The sequence below is a fragment of the Cyrtonyx montezumae genome, unplaced genomic scaffold (assembly GCF_038088225.1).
Source record: "Cyrtonyx montezumae isolate F1298 unplaced genomic scaffold, pur_monq_1.0 scaffold_10, whole genome shotgun sequence".
Lineage (NCBI taxonomy): Eukaryota > Metazoa > Chordata > Aves > Galliformes > Odontophoridae > Cyrtonyx > Cyrtonyx montezumae.
Window position 1 is genome coordinate 43,922,168 of NW_027071826.1, and position 16,608 is coordinate 43,938,775.

A 16,608-nucleotide genomic window follows, 5' to 3' on the forward strand; every position below is an offset into this window, starting at 1 on the left:
TTTATTACACTTCTAGAAGTGGTTCTGTTCTTATGATTAAAAATGAGTTACTTGCATTTAACATTTCTGAAAGACTGTAGGGACATTATTTGTCAACACTGTACATACCATGAATGTTACATTTAAATTGCAGTGGTATTTTAGGATTTATTAGTCTCTCTCTCAAAATGATCATTTGTTTCAGACTGGTATCTTTGGCAGATTCCATCTTTTGATAGGATTGAAAAAAAGATCTCTCCTGTATCTAGAATTCTTCTTTTTCTAATGAAGAACCAAGTTTTAGTTCTCAAAATAGGGCTCATTAGCAAGGTGTCCCTGTCCCCAGTTGTGTTCACTTGTGCTGCTGTTCACGACCCTGTGGAGTTCTTATGAAATAGCACCACCTCTTTCTGTCGTGTTTAGTGTGTGTTAGAGCAAATTCCCACGCACAGTGTAAGGCAGAAGTACATCAGACTTTTCTGAAGTCCTGTCCGTCTCTGAAAAGATGCAGAGATGATTGCTACAGGGATGGCTGTGTGCTCATCTCTGGAGGGAAAGCTTGTGTCATCATCTCTGCAACACACGTTTCTTGGGTAAAATAAGTGATTCTGGATTTGCTGCTTCAGGGTGGGCTGTCCATCTGTATAGCGGACCTAAATCTTTCCCTTGCTCATCACATAAGCTTCTGTCCTTTTCAGGAAAGATCTGTACATCTTTACACATCCACACAGTGGGACTTCCTAGCAAAAAAACGGCATGAGCGTGGTTGTTAGTAGGTCAGTACTGTGTTCGGATGCAGCAGGCCTGCAGGCTTCCCTATGCTCTTCCTTGTGTGCCATCTTTTCTTTGTGTTGTCTGGAGTCCCTGTTGCTTGGTGTTTTTTTAGCTTGTGACTTTTAATTATAAATGAAAAGACAATGTTAGCTTACACATCCCCTTGCTTTTCTGTGTGTACATTTCTTCTTTACTCCCCAGCCTGAAATTATGAGGTTGTTTCTTGCGCAGTTAAGTGGCTAAGGTCTGAAGCAGCCCGATGTTCACAGCTCCTAAGACAAAGCAGCCTACTCTTGCCTTGGCAGACTTGTCAAAATATCCTCTTAGCAGCCTTGGTTGTTCTCTTTGGTTACTTCTGCTGGGGGGAAAGTGTAGATAAGCTGTATGAGTAAGCACTTCACCTGTTGACACATCTGAATGAGAGGTTTGCTGTACACTTTGAGGTGCTCATCAGCAGCTGTGTATGCAGCCAAAGAAGAACTGAAAGATCGCTAGCCCTGCAAACAGCAACGTGACCACTTATTCCTGAGCTTGCATTGCTTTTCTTTCTCATTTCAATAGCAGCTCAGCAATTTACTCACATAGTTTCTTACTCTCTTCAAAGATATTTCATTACACTGATATATAATGTGTCCTTGCCAGTAAAAGGCATCAGAAACCCACAGGAGTTCAAACGATCATAATTCATCTGTGACTCAGTAGGCTGGAATTGCTAGGACCAGAACTGAAGCTCAGGGTACAAGTTCTTCTTTTCCCAAGCTCATTTAAGATTTTCTCTTAGTAGCAGGAGGACCTTAGCTATGAACTAGTAGATGGTTTTTATTTTGCTCCATTGGCAAGCATATGTCAAAAGGAAGGGGAAAGCAGGGAGACACAAGCAGAGTGATTATCCTAGAATTATATTCCCTGAATTTTGGATGCTGAAAAGTTCTGTCTAGGCCTGTTTGGAGCACTGTGTTAGAATTCCTTGCCCACAGAGCAGATAGCAGTGACAGTGTAGGTTTTTATTTTTTTTTCCAATTTTTAATGTAAATTAAGAAAAAATGGAAAAACACATTAGATCATGCATTCTCGCATTCTGTTCTCTGTCACCCTGCTGTAAATCAGAAATGACTTCCTAAGACTGATGAAATTAATTCAATGTAAAATCATTGGGACAGTATCAGTATGATCTTATAAGGTGTATAAAGTTTTCTAAGTTGATGAACTTTGTTACCAAAGTAAGCAGAATGGTTTATTCTTATTTTCTGTGTTTCTGTGGTAGATTAGTAGCAAGAGAGGCAGAGGACACTGGGAAGATGACCTGTATGGTCTGATGATGTCCCAGAGATTTGTGGTGTCTGTGACTCAATGACAAAGTGCTTCAGTGAGGGTAAGGATAAAAAGGGTTACAGATAGCTGAGTGCAGTGGGGCAAATGTCTTGATTTGGGAAGAAAAGCATTTAGAATCGAGTCTTGAAGTGTGAGATTCCAAAAGCATGTACACTTTCTCAAGGTTGGGGGATCAGTTAGAGGAAGCAGCTGTTTGTCACCTTTGGTGCCCTCTTAAAATAGTGACTGCAGAACACCATAGTACGGCACTGTGTCACATATCCTAGAGTCTAGATGTGCTGGAAGTTCTTCTAAGAGTTAGAAACATAAGGGCAGGGAATTTGGAGTTATGCAAAGAGTGTGGTTTGTGATGGAAGCAGAATGAAGGAATGGGCATGGACTGAAGCAGTGTGAACCTACAATAGAGGGGTGCTGACAGTGACTGCCCACACAGGGCAAAGCCAAAGCAAAGCTGCAGAAGGGAGGCTGCAAGTGCTCTGTGCAGTGAATACAGAGCCTGTGGTGCTACAGGTAATATCATACATCTATTGAGCAGACATAGCTTTGAATGGGTTTGTCAGTGTGTTCTTAATTCTGGTGAGTTGTTCATGTAATAGCAGAAAGTGAGGATGTCAGCATTTAACCAAGTGAGAGTGGAAAATTACAGGACTGGAAATATCCAGAAATTTTGAGTACATCATAAAAGAGAGAGGACAGAAAGTGAATCGGAAAGTTATTTCTTGGCATAATAACCTGTGGTTAATGGTTCAGCATCAATGATTAACTGTAGCAAAAAGATGAACAAGTGTCTGTAGGAAATAGATGGATACTCCAGATCTCTGAGGACAGTGTGAAGTAAGGCAGTGTTCTAAGTATTTAATCCCTCAAAGTGTGAAGTCCTACGGTTGTTGTTTTCTCTGGGCTGCAGATCTGCTGTGTCCACTTTGCAAATAAAGCAATGTCTTTGGCTTTGGCATTTGGGACTGAGAATGAGGTCAGGATCTTAATGCCACACAGCCTAGGAGCTGCAAGCCAAGCTGAACTTTTTTCTTCCTATGCAACATCGTTGCTCATAAGTGCCCTGTGAAGCCCAGCAGACCTTACTGACACCAGGGAGGTGCCATTTCTTCCTGGAGTTATAACTGAATTAAACTAAATGACAATTGGACACATTGTGGAGTGGGACAGAATCCAGGCTGTTAGGTGTGATGCTGCATGGCCACATTTGAGAGAGTAAGAGCTGCAGGAAGAAACAAACAAACAAACAAACAAAAACAAACAAACAAACAAAAAAAAACAGATCTCCCTTGAATAGACCTACAAAGTAACTTTTCAGGGTAGGAATTTTTTGCTGGGGATGGAGTTGGCAGCTCAGGAGACCATGTTTAAGTCACTAGGGAGAGATCTCTTGATGTACTTTTATGTGAATCAGCAGATTCAGATCAAATTTCTGCCGACAATAAGACTTCTTTCCTTACCTCTTTCTTTTCATTCTTGGAGTTTTATTCCATACTTTTTGATAACTCAGACATCCTGATCTGATTCTCTGATGAGAATACTCATATCTTTTTCCAAATATAGCCATTTATCTACACCATTAAATTGTTTAGGGTTATAGATATTAACAAGGATATAGTAAATATTAATAAGTGAGAAGAACTTGATGTTGATCAGTATGTACTTTTGCTCCTCCCTTCCTCTGTGGTATTCAGCACAACATGAATTTCATGCAACAGGGTAATTAAGTGCTGAAAGTTTTAAAAAGGCTAAAAGTAATGTAGCTATGTGTACGCTGCACACGCTTGGTCATCTAGCTCTGTTGCTTTCTGAGCTTTCAGTGATGTCAGATGTTGGCAAAGCCCCAAACCTAGTGCAATTAAATTAGCAGAATCTTACTTTGTACTGGTATAACACTTTTTGAATGGTGGGAGCTGGTACATGTTTCAACAAAAATACAGCTTTGATGGTAGAAGCTGCAGCAGAATTGAGGATGCTGGCAGCTTTACTGCCAAGTGGTCACAGTGTGGGCTTTAGGGTCTTCATTACTCACAAGGCTTCATCTGGCAGGGGGAGGGTCTAATGAAAATTTGTTTGAATATAAAACACCAGCTGATTTACATTCCTGAGTAATGTACTGTTAGGAAGAATCTCAACTGTGGATAGCTCTAACCAGTTCTTTTTTTCTGTTTTGCTCTGTTTCTCCTGCAGGGCTTGTGAAGTTGGGGGTTCACTGTGTCACATGTCAGAAGGTTGCGATAAAAATTGTCAACAGAGAGAAGCTCAGCGAGTCGGTGCTAATGAAGGTAATTTTCTAATAGGAGATTTAAAAAAAACAAAAAAGTTCTTGGCTCTGTGTCTTCTGTTCCATGCAAAATTAATATCTTTAATTATGTTTAACAAACATCCCTGTCAGTACTAGGATTATGCGAAGCATAATAAAAATAATTCAGTTATAGGGGAAGTTAGGGCAGCTGAAATGAAATGAGCGTATGTCTGTGCTTTGAGGACAAAATTAGCGGTCAGCTGCAGAGTTGTTGCTTCTCTGCTGGGGCAGCTGTGCATTGGGCATTGTGATTTTCACTGCTGGAGTAGTGCACAGTGGTTGCAGTGTGTTGCAGACTAAGGCAATTACATGTTAGTAGGAAGAGATTTAAGTAAGGTTGGCAAATCTATTGTTTGACTGCTTCTACTGCTTACACTTGCTGCATGGGTTTTGATATCTGATGCACCAAGATCCATGAGTGTTGTAAACTGTTGTAATTCTGTTAATAATCCACAGAGCTGTGTCGTTGGAAACGGTCAAGGAGTCCCAATGACAGTAGTACACAGAACAGCTCCGTTCATTTTTACCTAATCTTGTGACATACATCACCTTATATGAATGTCATTTGACAGATCTTGGAAATCTAAGAATTAAAAAATAAAAAAACATAAGAGTTTAATTATGTGATTTGGTGACTTGAGAGGCTAAATTCAGCTTGGGTGGGGGAGCACAACTTCTGCAATCAACAGAATGCCATCAAGTTGTCACCTGCAAAATGTGCTAATGGATCTGCATGCCAAGTCCAGGTAACTTCCCTGTTTTCACGCGCAGCATATCTTTCCACTGCTGTTACTTGTCACAAGTAAATATGGCAACCTTACTTGGAACAGAAAGAAAATGGAGATTAAAGGAATATGCAGTCAGTGAATGTTAGGTGTGAAGTTTATTTTCAATGGTATTGTGCTCAGACTTACCCTTCTGGAGTTCCACTGAAGTATTCCATCTCCTGCAGTACTGTAGATTAAAGCAGTCTCCTAGTACAGACCAGAAACTAGAAAGTGAAGTAGGTAAGAAAATTACAGCCTTGAAGAGAGATTCCCTTAGATGAGTGGAACGCAGTGAAAATGAATGAAGTGTGTAAATGGTAAAATCTGAATGAAACTCTAAAAACTTTGAATATTTTCCAGAGTAACACAGTAGGAATACTTTTAAAAAACATGAGTGTTATGTTGGCTGAGAGGTGGCTGATGAGTCTGGTATCTGTATAAAAGATTTTATTTATATCATTGATTTTCAGAGTAGGAGGCAAATCACATAGCATAGCAAAGTGATCTCTCTGCTTTTATTTTGTTGTATTACCTCAGTTGTAGTAGAAAATCTGAGTAATGAAGTGATGTGTTAGGCCCTTGTTTACACAGCCGCGTGCTGAAGAGTGCCATGTTTTCTGTAAAATTGTACAACATCCTTCTCAGGAGGAAGCCAGGCACTGTATCATGATTCTCATTTCAAACCATTCATGGCCAGATTTTCTCTTTCAAGGATTCTGTTCTCTGTACTCAGGAGGCTGGGACAACAGATGGGATTGAAGTGGTTAGCCCAGTTCTTGCATAAACACGGTAACCAGATGTCTTTTCAGGAATACCCTGTGTCTGATGGTCAGAGATGGGGCTTGGGACTTCTGAGTGAATTTGGAGTTGACTGTACCCCTAGCCAGTGTAATCCAGCCCGACTGATGGGGAAAAATGCTTTCAGCTTTCAGCAATCCCAGTGTGACCATTGCCAAGCAGCCAGCTGACAGCCTGCTGCATGGAGTCAGCAGCCACAGGGAGACAGTCAGCAACGAAGCCAAGTCATGGTGATGTGGTGGCATTCCTACTTCACAAATCTTGCCACTAGTTTATCGGTTACAGTGACTGTCTATGCCAGCGGGCTGTTTAGAACAGGCCCTGGAGTCGAATCAAGCCCACAGCAGCAATTCCAAGCCAGGCCCAGATTGATGGGTTTTGCTTTAATCTGTCCTTGGACAGAAAAACTGCATCTGACAAATATGCACACCTGCCGCATGAAGCTGTAAAACTGCAGTGCTGTGGCCATTTATCCTAGAGCATAAGGAAGAAGTCTGCTCACAGTCCCTTCAACATCAAAAATGACAGGCATGAGCACATGCAGCAGGCTGCTTTCTCCTGCCATCATTATTTTGACTTACTTCATACAGCCTTCATTTCTCCAGTGATTTTGCAGTGAGCATTTGTTTCATTCTGTACAGTCAGGGAACTGTCCCTTCTTTCTGCAGCTGCTCTTCATCTGAGCTGTGCAAAATTGAGAGGCATTTGGTAAAGTGCTTTCTAATCATAACGTAGTAGTATCAATATTTCTGGAGAGAAGAATTTGGAGTTGAAGCAGCTGGTCTCAATTAACAGAGCTGCTGCTATGGAGATGATACATGGGCAGGCAGGCTGCAGCACAGGCTGCAGTAAGTGGCTCATCCATGTACTTGTGCCCTTTCTGAGGACGGGGCTGCTTGCTGTACGTGCAAGCTGTCTGCTTTGGTGTGTCCTGGCTCACTCGTTGAGGCTGAGGAGCAGTGTTCCCTTCCAAGCTCCAGTTGGGGCCTGCTTAGGAGTGTTGTTTTGGGGTAGAAGTACAGATTTTACAGATGAGAACGGAAGTCCTGGTTCTGTTCTCACTGCTGCTTTTGCACAACTGTAAGTACTTGGGCTGGGTTTCTTCAGCTCTACTTTCAATAAGTCCGCTGGTTTGAGACCTGCCTCCTGAGGTAGATTTAGCACGCTCTGGCACAAAACAGTAGGAAGGGCTCATTAATTTCCCTGAATTACTTCTGAATCACTACTTTAGGAGAGAAGGAAGTTGGGCCCAGAATACATGAGCTAACTGTGCTCGTAGAGCACACAGGCTCATTGTTGATGGTTGCATTTAGGACCAGCACGAGTATTTGTTGTTCTTAACATCTGAATGTGAGAATTCAAGTCAGTCTTTCCTCTGATGTGGCAAAAGCTTGCTTGGAAATGTGGAGGGGTCTGGGAAGGAGGAGTCAGGAGTCCTTTCCACTTCTACTTCCTCCATCTAAAGAATAAGCAAAAAAAGAAATAGATTATATTTTGGTGATCTGTCAGACAAAATGGTCTTTGGAAGGGCAGCGATAGTAGAAGCAATGGGAGCATAAAGGGTGAAGACCAAGAAGGGGACAGCTGGCCTTAGACTAATTATTTGAACACGCAGACATCCTGAGAAAGACACAGATGTCCCAGGCTTGATGACTGAAGCCCAGGGCTCCATATGTGTGCTTTGTGCGTATGAGCCTTTTGTTTACTCTGAATCTTTCAGTGCCAGCCTTGAAGCGAGGCAGGTATTTCAAGGCTGGGGGATGGAAAGAATCACAGTCCCTTCTGCACTTATCTTGTGGAGCTGGCTTGAAAGAAAGGTGCTGAGGTTTTTTTTTTAATTTTCTTGGGGGGTTGGAGGCTTGTTTTAGAGCCCTGTGGTGCTAATGAGCCCTACTTCCAAAACTGTGTCCTCCATCAGGGAGGATCATGTAAGCATCAGCATCAGCAATCACTAATTGCCTGATACAGTTGAATGGAGGGATGAGTAGCATGTTCATTTGTCAGCTTCTTAGGGCAAACAAGATAACTCAGTAAAGCATGCATATAAATAGGTACTGCTTTGCATCATATCTAACTTTGATTCCTTCCTTCTCCATTTTCTATTAGTAATATTTGCCTCCTTTTTTAACCCTTTTCATTTGTCTTTTCTTACCATTCCGTGAGTTTGTTCTTTTTAGTTTTTCTTTCCTCCCTTTGCTATGGGAAGTCATGCGGATAACTGTCACTGTTTTGTTAATTTGAAAATGCAGCATGTCTGGTCAAGGTATCCATTCTTCAAGGAAAATGTTTTATAAATAGGGAACATTTCAGAAAAGATCTGAGAGAATGAGTAAACAGTCAGAGCTTATGCTTAATGAGACACTCAGAGAACTCAGTCTGACTAGTTTATCAGTGAGAAAGTTAAGAGGGAACTTAGTCATGATTTGTAAATACTGATAAGGAGAATAGGCATTTGATAATCAAAGAGAACTTGTGTCTCAGGGGCAGAAAGCTAATTGGAAACAAATAGTTGGAAGCTGCAGGTAGATTAAAAGTAGAAATATTCAGCCTATTTGAGCAGTGGAGGAAGTTGTTAATTGGAACAAGCAATCAAGAGTTCTGATTTCTGATGAGTTTGGGTTTTTTTCCCCTGAAAGAAAGAAAATTAAGCTTTCCATTAAACAACTGCTGTGTAGTTCCTAAATCCTAGATCTTAGTTCAACATTGGCTGCTGGACTTGTGGCAGAAAGTATTTGAAAGTGATTTCCTGATCCATGCTGTGCATTAACATGGACTAGATTAAAAAACAGCCTCTCTGTGGCCTCAAAATCCATAAATCTATGAGTTTCTAATCACATACTTGAGATCTGTAGAAAGCCACTTATCTCTATTTGGATTGTAAGGTTAGAGGCTTGTACAGCCTGTCTGTAGAAGCAGAGATCTAGGCTCCCCCAAGGTAAGTCAGAGAAGGGAATTCTTGAAAGCAACATCTTCACTTTGGGATTTCTCATTTTCAGACTTCTAGGATAAATTTTAAGACCGTGGTATTGTCTGACCTGGCTGCTTTCAGCTGCTGACTTGAGGTCTGATCTACAGAAATGATTACCAAAAGATTAGAATAACATCAAGGAGAAGCTAAATCTGAGACAGAGTAGGAATGGACTGAATAGGGCAACTTTGTTTAAATTCAGCTTTGATCACAGTGAAGATAGTTTTTGTGAAGTTACTGAACTCATACAAACACAAGGTCTTCAATAACCAACTCAGATGTGTGTGTGTGTGTAAACTGTCTTCAGTAATACCTTTCTTTTCTTTAAGCTGCAGCATCTGAGTGTTTTACTGTTGATTGCAGTGGATGTTATGTTAAGCTGCTACCGAATCTCTCTGAATACTCCCTACAATTGGGTACAAGTGAACTAAGAAGTGAGACCATATAATTTTATTGTTGAAATTGATCTGGTATACTGGAACACAAGATGTTGGAGACCACTGTATTAAAAGCAGCAAATAAGATGGAAAGTAAATGTATTTATTTAGTATTGATTAAATGTATTAAATAGATGTCCCAAAGAAAAGGCTTTCAAGCATTCACCAAACTTTCCTGTACTCCCTTATTAAGAAACACTGTGCTAACTTACTGGCTCCAATCTGTTATTCCTCTGATTGGTTAGAATATTGCTGCAAGAAGAGAACAACCCGAATGACCTTGTATCTGTGGAAGGAAAAAGAAAAATTGTGAAAGAAATTATATTTCCCCAAAACAAACATGTACTTTCTCATATTCCTGTCTTTAACTGCTGCTGAACATAGAAGTTGCTGCATATAGATGAGTATGTTTGTGCTTACATGGTTCTTCCCTTGCATATTTGTTGCATGTGCTTGTTTCAGATACATGCTGTCACCCTTGGTTTGGCTCATCTTTAACCCTAGAGCATTACCACTTGCTTATCTGCTTTTAGCACTGGAAGAGAGCAAATTAGGAGTGTGCATGTCTGACTGTGTGTAGGTGCTGAACAAACCTCAGGAATGATCGACACCCGTCAAACAGGAGCACACAGACACACCCTTACCCCTGCCTCTCTGTCCCCCGTTTATATTCCAGCAGCAACACGTTTAGCGCAGCACAGCCTCATGTGTGTCTGTCTTCTAAGTTCAAAGAGACAAAAAAAAACACACCTTGCAGTATGAAAAACACAGGAAAATGAAAGGAGCTTATTTTCCCTGTCTCCTTTCTGCTGTAGGGGGTTTGGGACTAGGGATCTGTTATTGAATGTATAATGCAGAGTGCTGTGTTTTAAACTGGTGCTGGCAGGAAGCATTAGAAGCCTATTGTCATTTGTTGGAGCAGTTAAAGAAGTTGGATAATTGTATTTTCCTTCAGAGAAGAATCACTCTCCACCCCCACTTTCTACCACACCCACAAGGAGCACAATTTGAGGTATTCTTCAGGACGGAAATTAAACAGAAATCACAAGCACATGGTGTACCTGTCAGAGGAACAAACCTGTCAAGTATGCACCGTGCCTTTTGTTTTCTAAAGTTAGCATGATAGATTGATGCATTTGGGGAAGGTATAAAAATAATTGGTCCTATTTTTTTCACCTTACCTTTAATTCTGCAGGCTCGTATTGTAGCTGTCTGCTGAAATCTTTGTTTTACCAGATGTGTTCTACTCACAGCCCTCTGTGTGCAAAAACATAGACACAGAGTGTCTACCATAGTTGCTTGCTGCTTTGGTCACGCAGCAGATTTCTTTCAGAGTCCTAGCTAGAGTCAAGGAATGCATTTGCCATTCATTTAGCTTGGTTGTAACCCTGCTACCTGAGTAGACCAACAATTGCTCTCAGAGATGTGTTCTGCCATCCAGTCCTCATCTTCCTGGGAAGCTGCTGCTGTCAGTTATCAGCCGCTAAAAATCCTTTTTGTTTGACTCTCTTTAACTGCTTCCTCTGTAACTGCACCATTCTTGCATTTGGAGTGAAACAGACCATAGCTCAACTTCATTTACATAGCAAGGTGTTAGGAGTCCTGCTTGACATCTCCAGATGCTGAAAGCCCTACCTCTGCCTGGGATCCCAGCATCTCCAGGCCTTATGTTACCAGGGCCAGGTGTGGCATGTCTTGGGTAGGCTCTGAGAGTACGCAGCTGTGGGGCAATACGTCCTCAGCTAGAGAGGTGGCCCTTCGAAGTGTTACTGTATGGGGAAATGGCAGAAAGCACCAGGGTCTTTATCTGTTGTCAGGTTTTTGTTTCGGTGTCCCAGGAAAAATAACCAGGAGAAGCTACCGTGAAGGGCAAGAACTTTTGTTTTTTTTTTATCTGGAACTGTAGTCTCTGTAGTACCTTCAAAACTTTTTTCCCTTTGCTCACTGAAGGTTGGTGGAAAATGCTGAAAAGCAATGGATTTTGATCTGCTTCAAACTAAAACTACTTCTTCTAATTGACTTTTTCTACCAGTATTTCAACCAGCTGTGTGGTCTGATTAATTAGTCTAAAGACATATAGAATGAAACTTTTTCCAAGCTGCAGAGAATGAAAGGATGCCACTGAAGAGAGTATCCTAATTGAGTCATGTGAAGCATTGCCAGATTTGACTGCATTTACATATAGGAAATGCTTTTTAAATTAATAAAATCATTCCCCAAATCTTTAAGGAGTTAACAAGTAACTTCAAAGCTGAAAAGGGAGCAAGGGAGCATGGTTTCTGGCCTGCACTATGGAGTTTTTTAAGTTCTACAGCTCTTTATGAAAAATAACTTTTTCTTCCTCAAACAATTTCTTCCTGGATAGAAAGCAAAACTCAGAATGAAACGCAGATGCACTCAGAAGTGTGAGTGTTGTGCAGGATGGACCAAATCACACATATAAGCGCCAGAATAACAGCTTAGGACTTCATGTCATACTAGGATAAGGACATCAATCCTTAAGTAGATTGACTGAGACTAGAACTGGCTTAGATGTTTGACCCTGCATCTATCATCTAGAATAACCAGAGCAAACATCAATATACCGATCCATCCCACTTAAGGGATGTAGTCCATCCCTGTTTATAGAAGGTAAGCTATCTGGGCAAAAACTTTGTTTTTGCTGAAACAATTATGTCATGCTTTGTACCACCACAATTTCTTAGCCTAGTGTAGCTTACAAGGGTTTCCTAGCCCAAATAAAATGCCACCTAATGGATATACTAACTAGCACAACTGTGAGCTAAGGCCAGGCATTGCACTGTCAGGAGATGCCTGCTCTTTTAATTTTTCATTTTAGTATTGAACGTAGAAGTTTTGCTGTTAATCTGTTAAGTGTAAACCAGGCTCCACTGGCTCTATTCCTGTGGTTTGTACTATTAAGTAGTTAGCATAAATGCAGGAAAGTCTGCAAAAGCTCAATCCCAGTGCATATAATTGTTAGTTTCAGAAGTGTCAGCTGGAGCTGGACACAATGTGATCTGGGTTTGTTTTTGCTGCTATTCGAACAGGCTGACCTGCCTAGTAGTAAGTTTTTAGGAGTTCGGGCTTTTCTTTTTTTTACCAGCTGCTGTCTCTAAACTCACGATGCTTCATTCTGGCATCTTGAGGTGCCCAGCCTGTGGCGGGCACGTATCTAATATGCTAGCTTGTTCATGAACCAGACTCCTATAGCAATAAACTGTTGTTTGCATTCTGCTGCTGTCCTCCCTTGGAAACACATGCTACACATATGTAGGGACATATTTTGTTACAAAATGGTGTTTCTCTTCTGTCTCTTAAGAAAATCTTCAGGTGCATTAATGCTGTGGGAACTGAAGCTTGTGTTCTGTAGGTCCAGCTACCATGCCGCGATGGAATTGCAGTTGTGGCGTGGTTGATTCTGCTCCAACATGGAAAAAGTAATCACTTCTCAGTAAGAACACCTGGCATTCTTGATCCATACGGTGTAATGTAACATGGTGTGCTCTGTCTCTGCATGAGGAGACAGCAGCAATGTCTTTGTGCTGTGAGAGCAGTAATAGAGATATTGCCGTAATTCTCTGCAAACCATTGGGAGGGAGAGAATGAATTTAATCTTGAACTTCTGCATCTGTTCCAGTCTCAGCAGATAATTATTGTAATGCTCAGTAACATCTCTGTTATGTTATCATGCATTTCCCCTGGAGGAAAAAGGGACTCTAGATAATGGCAAGAAATTCTAGGGTGCCACATCCAGAAGCTGGCTGGCTTTTTAGGAGTGTTCAGTGATAATTCAAAAAAGTCATGCAGCCAAGATCCCAGTCCTTTCTGGAAAGTAGGGACCAATGCTTCAGCTTCTGCTAAATTTAACATTCCTAATCATGTTTTAGAATATTTTGGTAAGGCAGGGGGCAGTTGGGAACAGTTGTCAACTCTCAGGAAGAAAAATCTGATATAAGAAATTCATAACCACTTGTTCCTGGTCCTTTTTCTGCCATATACCACAGGCAGAAGCATTCTCATATTGCTTGCAGCTCTTGCAGCAAATGCCACTTCTTCTGTACCTTCAGTGGAAAAGTGGTAAGGAAATGTCAGCATTGCAAGGAGTAGCACAGGAAAGTGTGATTCTAGTTGTTTCTACTTTTAGTGATTGTACAGCTTTGGAATGTAGAAACATATATCGTCTGCTTCTCTCAAATGCAGGCCTATCTGCAATAAATAAATAATAGCAAAATGTATAAACAAGACAGGAACACCTAGTTTCTTCTCATGTTTGCTCATAAGAAATGCTCTTGATTTTTAATGGGGTGTGTATTTAGCTTATTTTTCTATATCCCAAGAAGCTGCTGTAGAACTTCATATGACTAAGGTGAAAAGCCCCCAAGAATGCGTAAAAACTGCCATAACAAATGTACAAGGAAATGGGGAATATTGCTAGCTTTCCCTATTACATGTGAAGCAGTTTTTTAATAGGGTTGTGCTACAAATGTGCAGGAAGAATCTGGGAAAAATCAACAGTGGACTATGAGGGTTATGCCAAAAGTAATGCCTCTCATTTATTATGTTGGCCCACAGTGTTCAGTGGCGGTATGGTAGGGGTTGAAGCTTCCTGTCAGTATTCTGTTACGTTTTGTTGCCATGTGACAAATGTCAGATTGCCCCTCTGCTGACAGAATGGCATCTGACATGGAAGTGCAGCTGAAGCAATGGTGTGTCACTGAATTTCTTCATGTGGAAAACCTGTTGACATTCATTGACGCCTGCTGAATGTTTATGGAGATCAGCCATGGATCGCAACACACTGAAGTGATGGGTGGTGCATTTCAGCAATGGCAAGAGTGACGTGAAAGATGAGCCATATTCTGGATGGCCATGAACAACTGTCACACCATTAAATAAAGAGCATCTCAGATCTGCATGAATAGATGAACTATGGGCAGAGAACTGCATAATGGATCTGAATGGCAGCTTCAGCGTGTTGGAAACAATGGTGGAAACATTACATTATCAGAAAGCTTGCGCCAGGTGCATGTCACAAATGTTCACACAGGAACAGGATGAACAATATATGCAAGTTTTGGGGACCTGTTGAACCACCAAGATGCTGAAGGTGACAGTTTCCTGGATTGCATTGTTACTGGAGACAAGATGTGATGTCACCACTACGAACTGGAGTAAAAATGGCAGTCCATGGAGTGCTGATATATGAATTCCCCATAGAATATGAAGTGCAAAATGCAGTCCTCAGTGGTTTAAGTGATATGCAATGTCTTCCAGGACAGGGAAGAAGTGATCCTTCTGTACTTCCTGGAACCCAGACAGACTATCAGCTCTGACAGCTACATAATGATGCTGACTAAATTGAAGACTCAAACTTCCAGAGTCAGGCCAGAGAAGAAGACAATCTTTCTTTTGCAACATGATAATACCAGGCCCCATACCAGTTTAAAGACCATGGAGAACACTGCCAGTCTTGGCTGGACTGTCCTACTGCACCCATTGCATAGTCTGGATTTGGCACCTTCTGTCTTCCATCTGTGTGGACTAGTGAAAGATGAACAGCGTGGACAACATTTTCCTAGCACCAATGTCATCATAGCGGCTGTGAAACAGTGGGGCAGCTCTGCTGGAGCAGAATTTTACAATTTTGGCATGCAAGCTCTTGTTTGTTGCTGGTGAAAGTGCGTAGCTAATGGTGGTGACTATACTGAAATATAGTGTTTTGTAGCTGAAAATTTGCTCTATCAAATAGTGTTATTGTGCTCTTTATGCCTGTTGTAGTTTCCATGGAAATAAGTAGGAGGCATTACTTCTGGAACAAATAACATCTCATGGTGTTCTGGAGGCTCTATCATGTTGTCCATTAGGATCCTTGTAGCTGACCGGAAGTGGCTGTTGCTCTGTGGAAAGAAGGACAGCATGCATGTCTACATTCAATTGTGTGGAGGTGGTCCAGCAGAAAGTACTTGCTTTTTTAGTAGAAGCAGAATAATTTCCCCAAGGTGGAAAGTATGTTGTGCTAAAGTTATTTTTTAGACATTTTTCTTATATTTCCTTCCTAATACACTGAAATAAATCCCCTCAATCTAATGTTCTTATCTCTTTTCTTTGATGAGTTTTCTCTCTTTACTCCTGCTCCTTCAGCTGTCCCTGAATTTCCTTCCTAAATCCCATTTGTCCTTTGTTAACCTCTTGTTTGTTCCTCATTATCCAAGCAGTACTTTCAAAGCAGAAAGGGAAGAGAGTATGAGAGTGCATATTGTCCTCTAGGTTTTATATGTTTATTGTTTGCTCATTTCTACCTCTTAAATCAAGCTCTTATTTATGAAATCCACAAAACAATAACAAACTAATAAGTGAGATTGGTGGGCAGAGGAGAGAGTGGCACACAGCTTTCTTTTGTCTGTGATCATATTTTCTCTTATTATTAGAGGGGTGTAAGTTGGGAGAACTTGGATAAAGAAGTGCAGATTATAGGAAGGAGTACTTGCGTGTGGATACCTAAGAGTACCAAACCCCTTCTGGGCAGCAGAGTAATGCAAATGGCAGATTTACTACATACATAAGAGAGGGGATATTAAGGAAGGAGAAATCAAGGATAGCCGGACTGCTATAATTCCTAAGCAGAGTAAAGTGTGAAATATTGGAAGTAATGCATGAAATCATAGAAATAAAGGTTGGAAGGGACCAGTGAGTGTTTATATAATCCATCCTCTCAGTCACATGAGCTGTGGCTTTGTCTTGATCTAGAAACCTGAAGGAACTGAGATTCCTCATCCCCTCTGGATAGCCCATACCAGTACTTTATTACACTCCCAGTGATTTTATTTTTTCCCTAGTGTCTAACTTGAACTCCATGTGATGATCAACTTGTTTCATCACATCAAGAGTCACAGCCAGACTGAGTAACAGTCTGTAACAGCTGTAATAAAAGTACTCTAGAGAAAAGCAGAGATGGTATCCGTAAACGGAGGAACAGCTAGCTAGCAGACCATGGATGAAATAATGAATATGTTGACATACCTTCACAGCTCTTCTAAGGAGGTTTTAGCTATTTCTGAGCCTCTCATTTCTCACTCTCTCAAATTGCTGGTTCTCACAGAGGCTTGACCTCCATCCTCTGATATCATCTCTCCAGCTGTCCTTTTCGTTACAGCCTGCTTCTCTTCAACTTGTTTTGCAGGTGCAGATTCAGTTGGAGATGCTTGTTTTTTCTCCCCTTATTTTTACACATTTTTTGACCAGCAGTAC

At 41.1% G+C, this 16,608-nt stretch overlaps 1 protein-coding gene across 8 annotated transcripts in view; it reads left to right on the plus strand.

The window, feature by feature from the left end:
- Positions 1-16,608, plus strand: part of BRSK2 (BR serine/threonine kinase 2) — a 285,303-nt gene that overhangs the window by 130,601 nt on the left and 138,094 nt on the right. For all 8 annotated transcript variants that reach the window (XM_065755162.1, XM_065755156.1, XM_065755157.1 and 5 more), the window contains exon 2: positions 4,273-4,367. In XM_065755162.1, the coding sequence (XP_065611234.1) occupies positions 4,273-4,367 (95 nt within the window). The remainder of the gene's footprint in view (positions 1-4,272; positions 4,368-16,608) is intronic.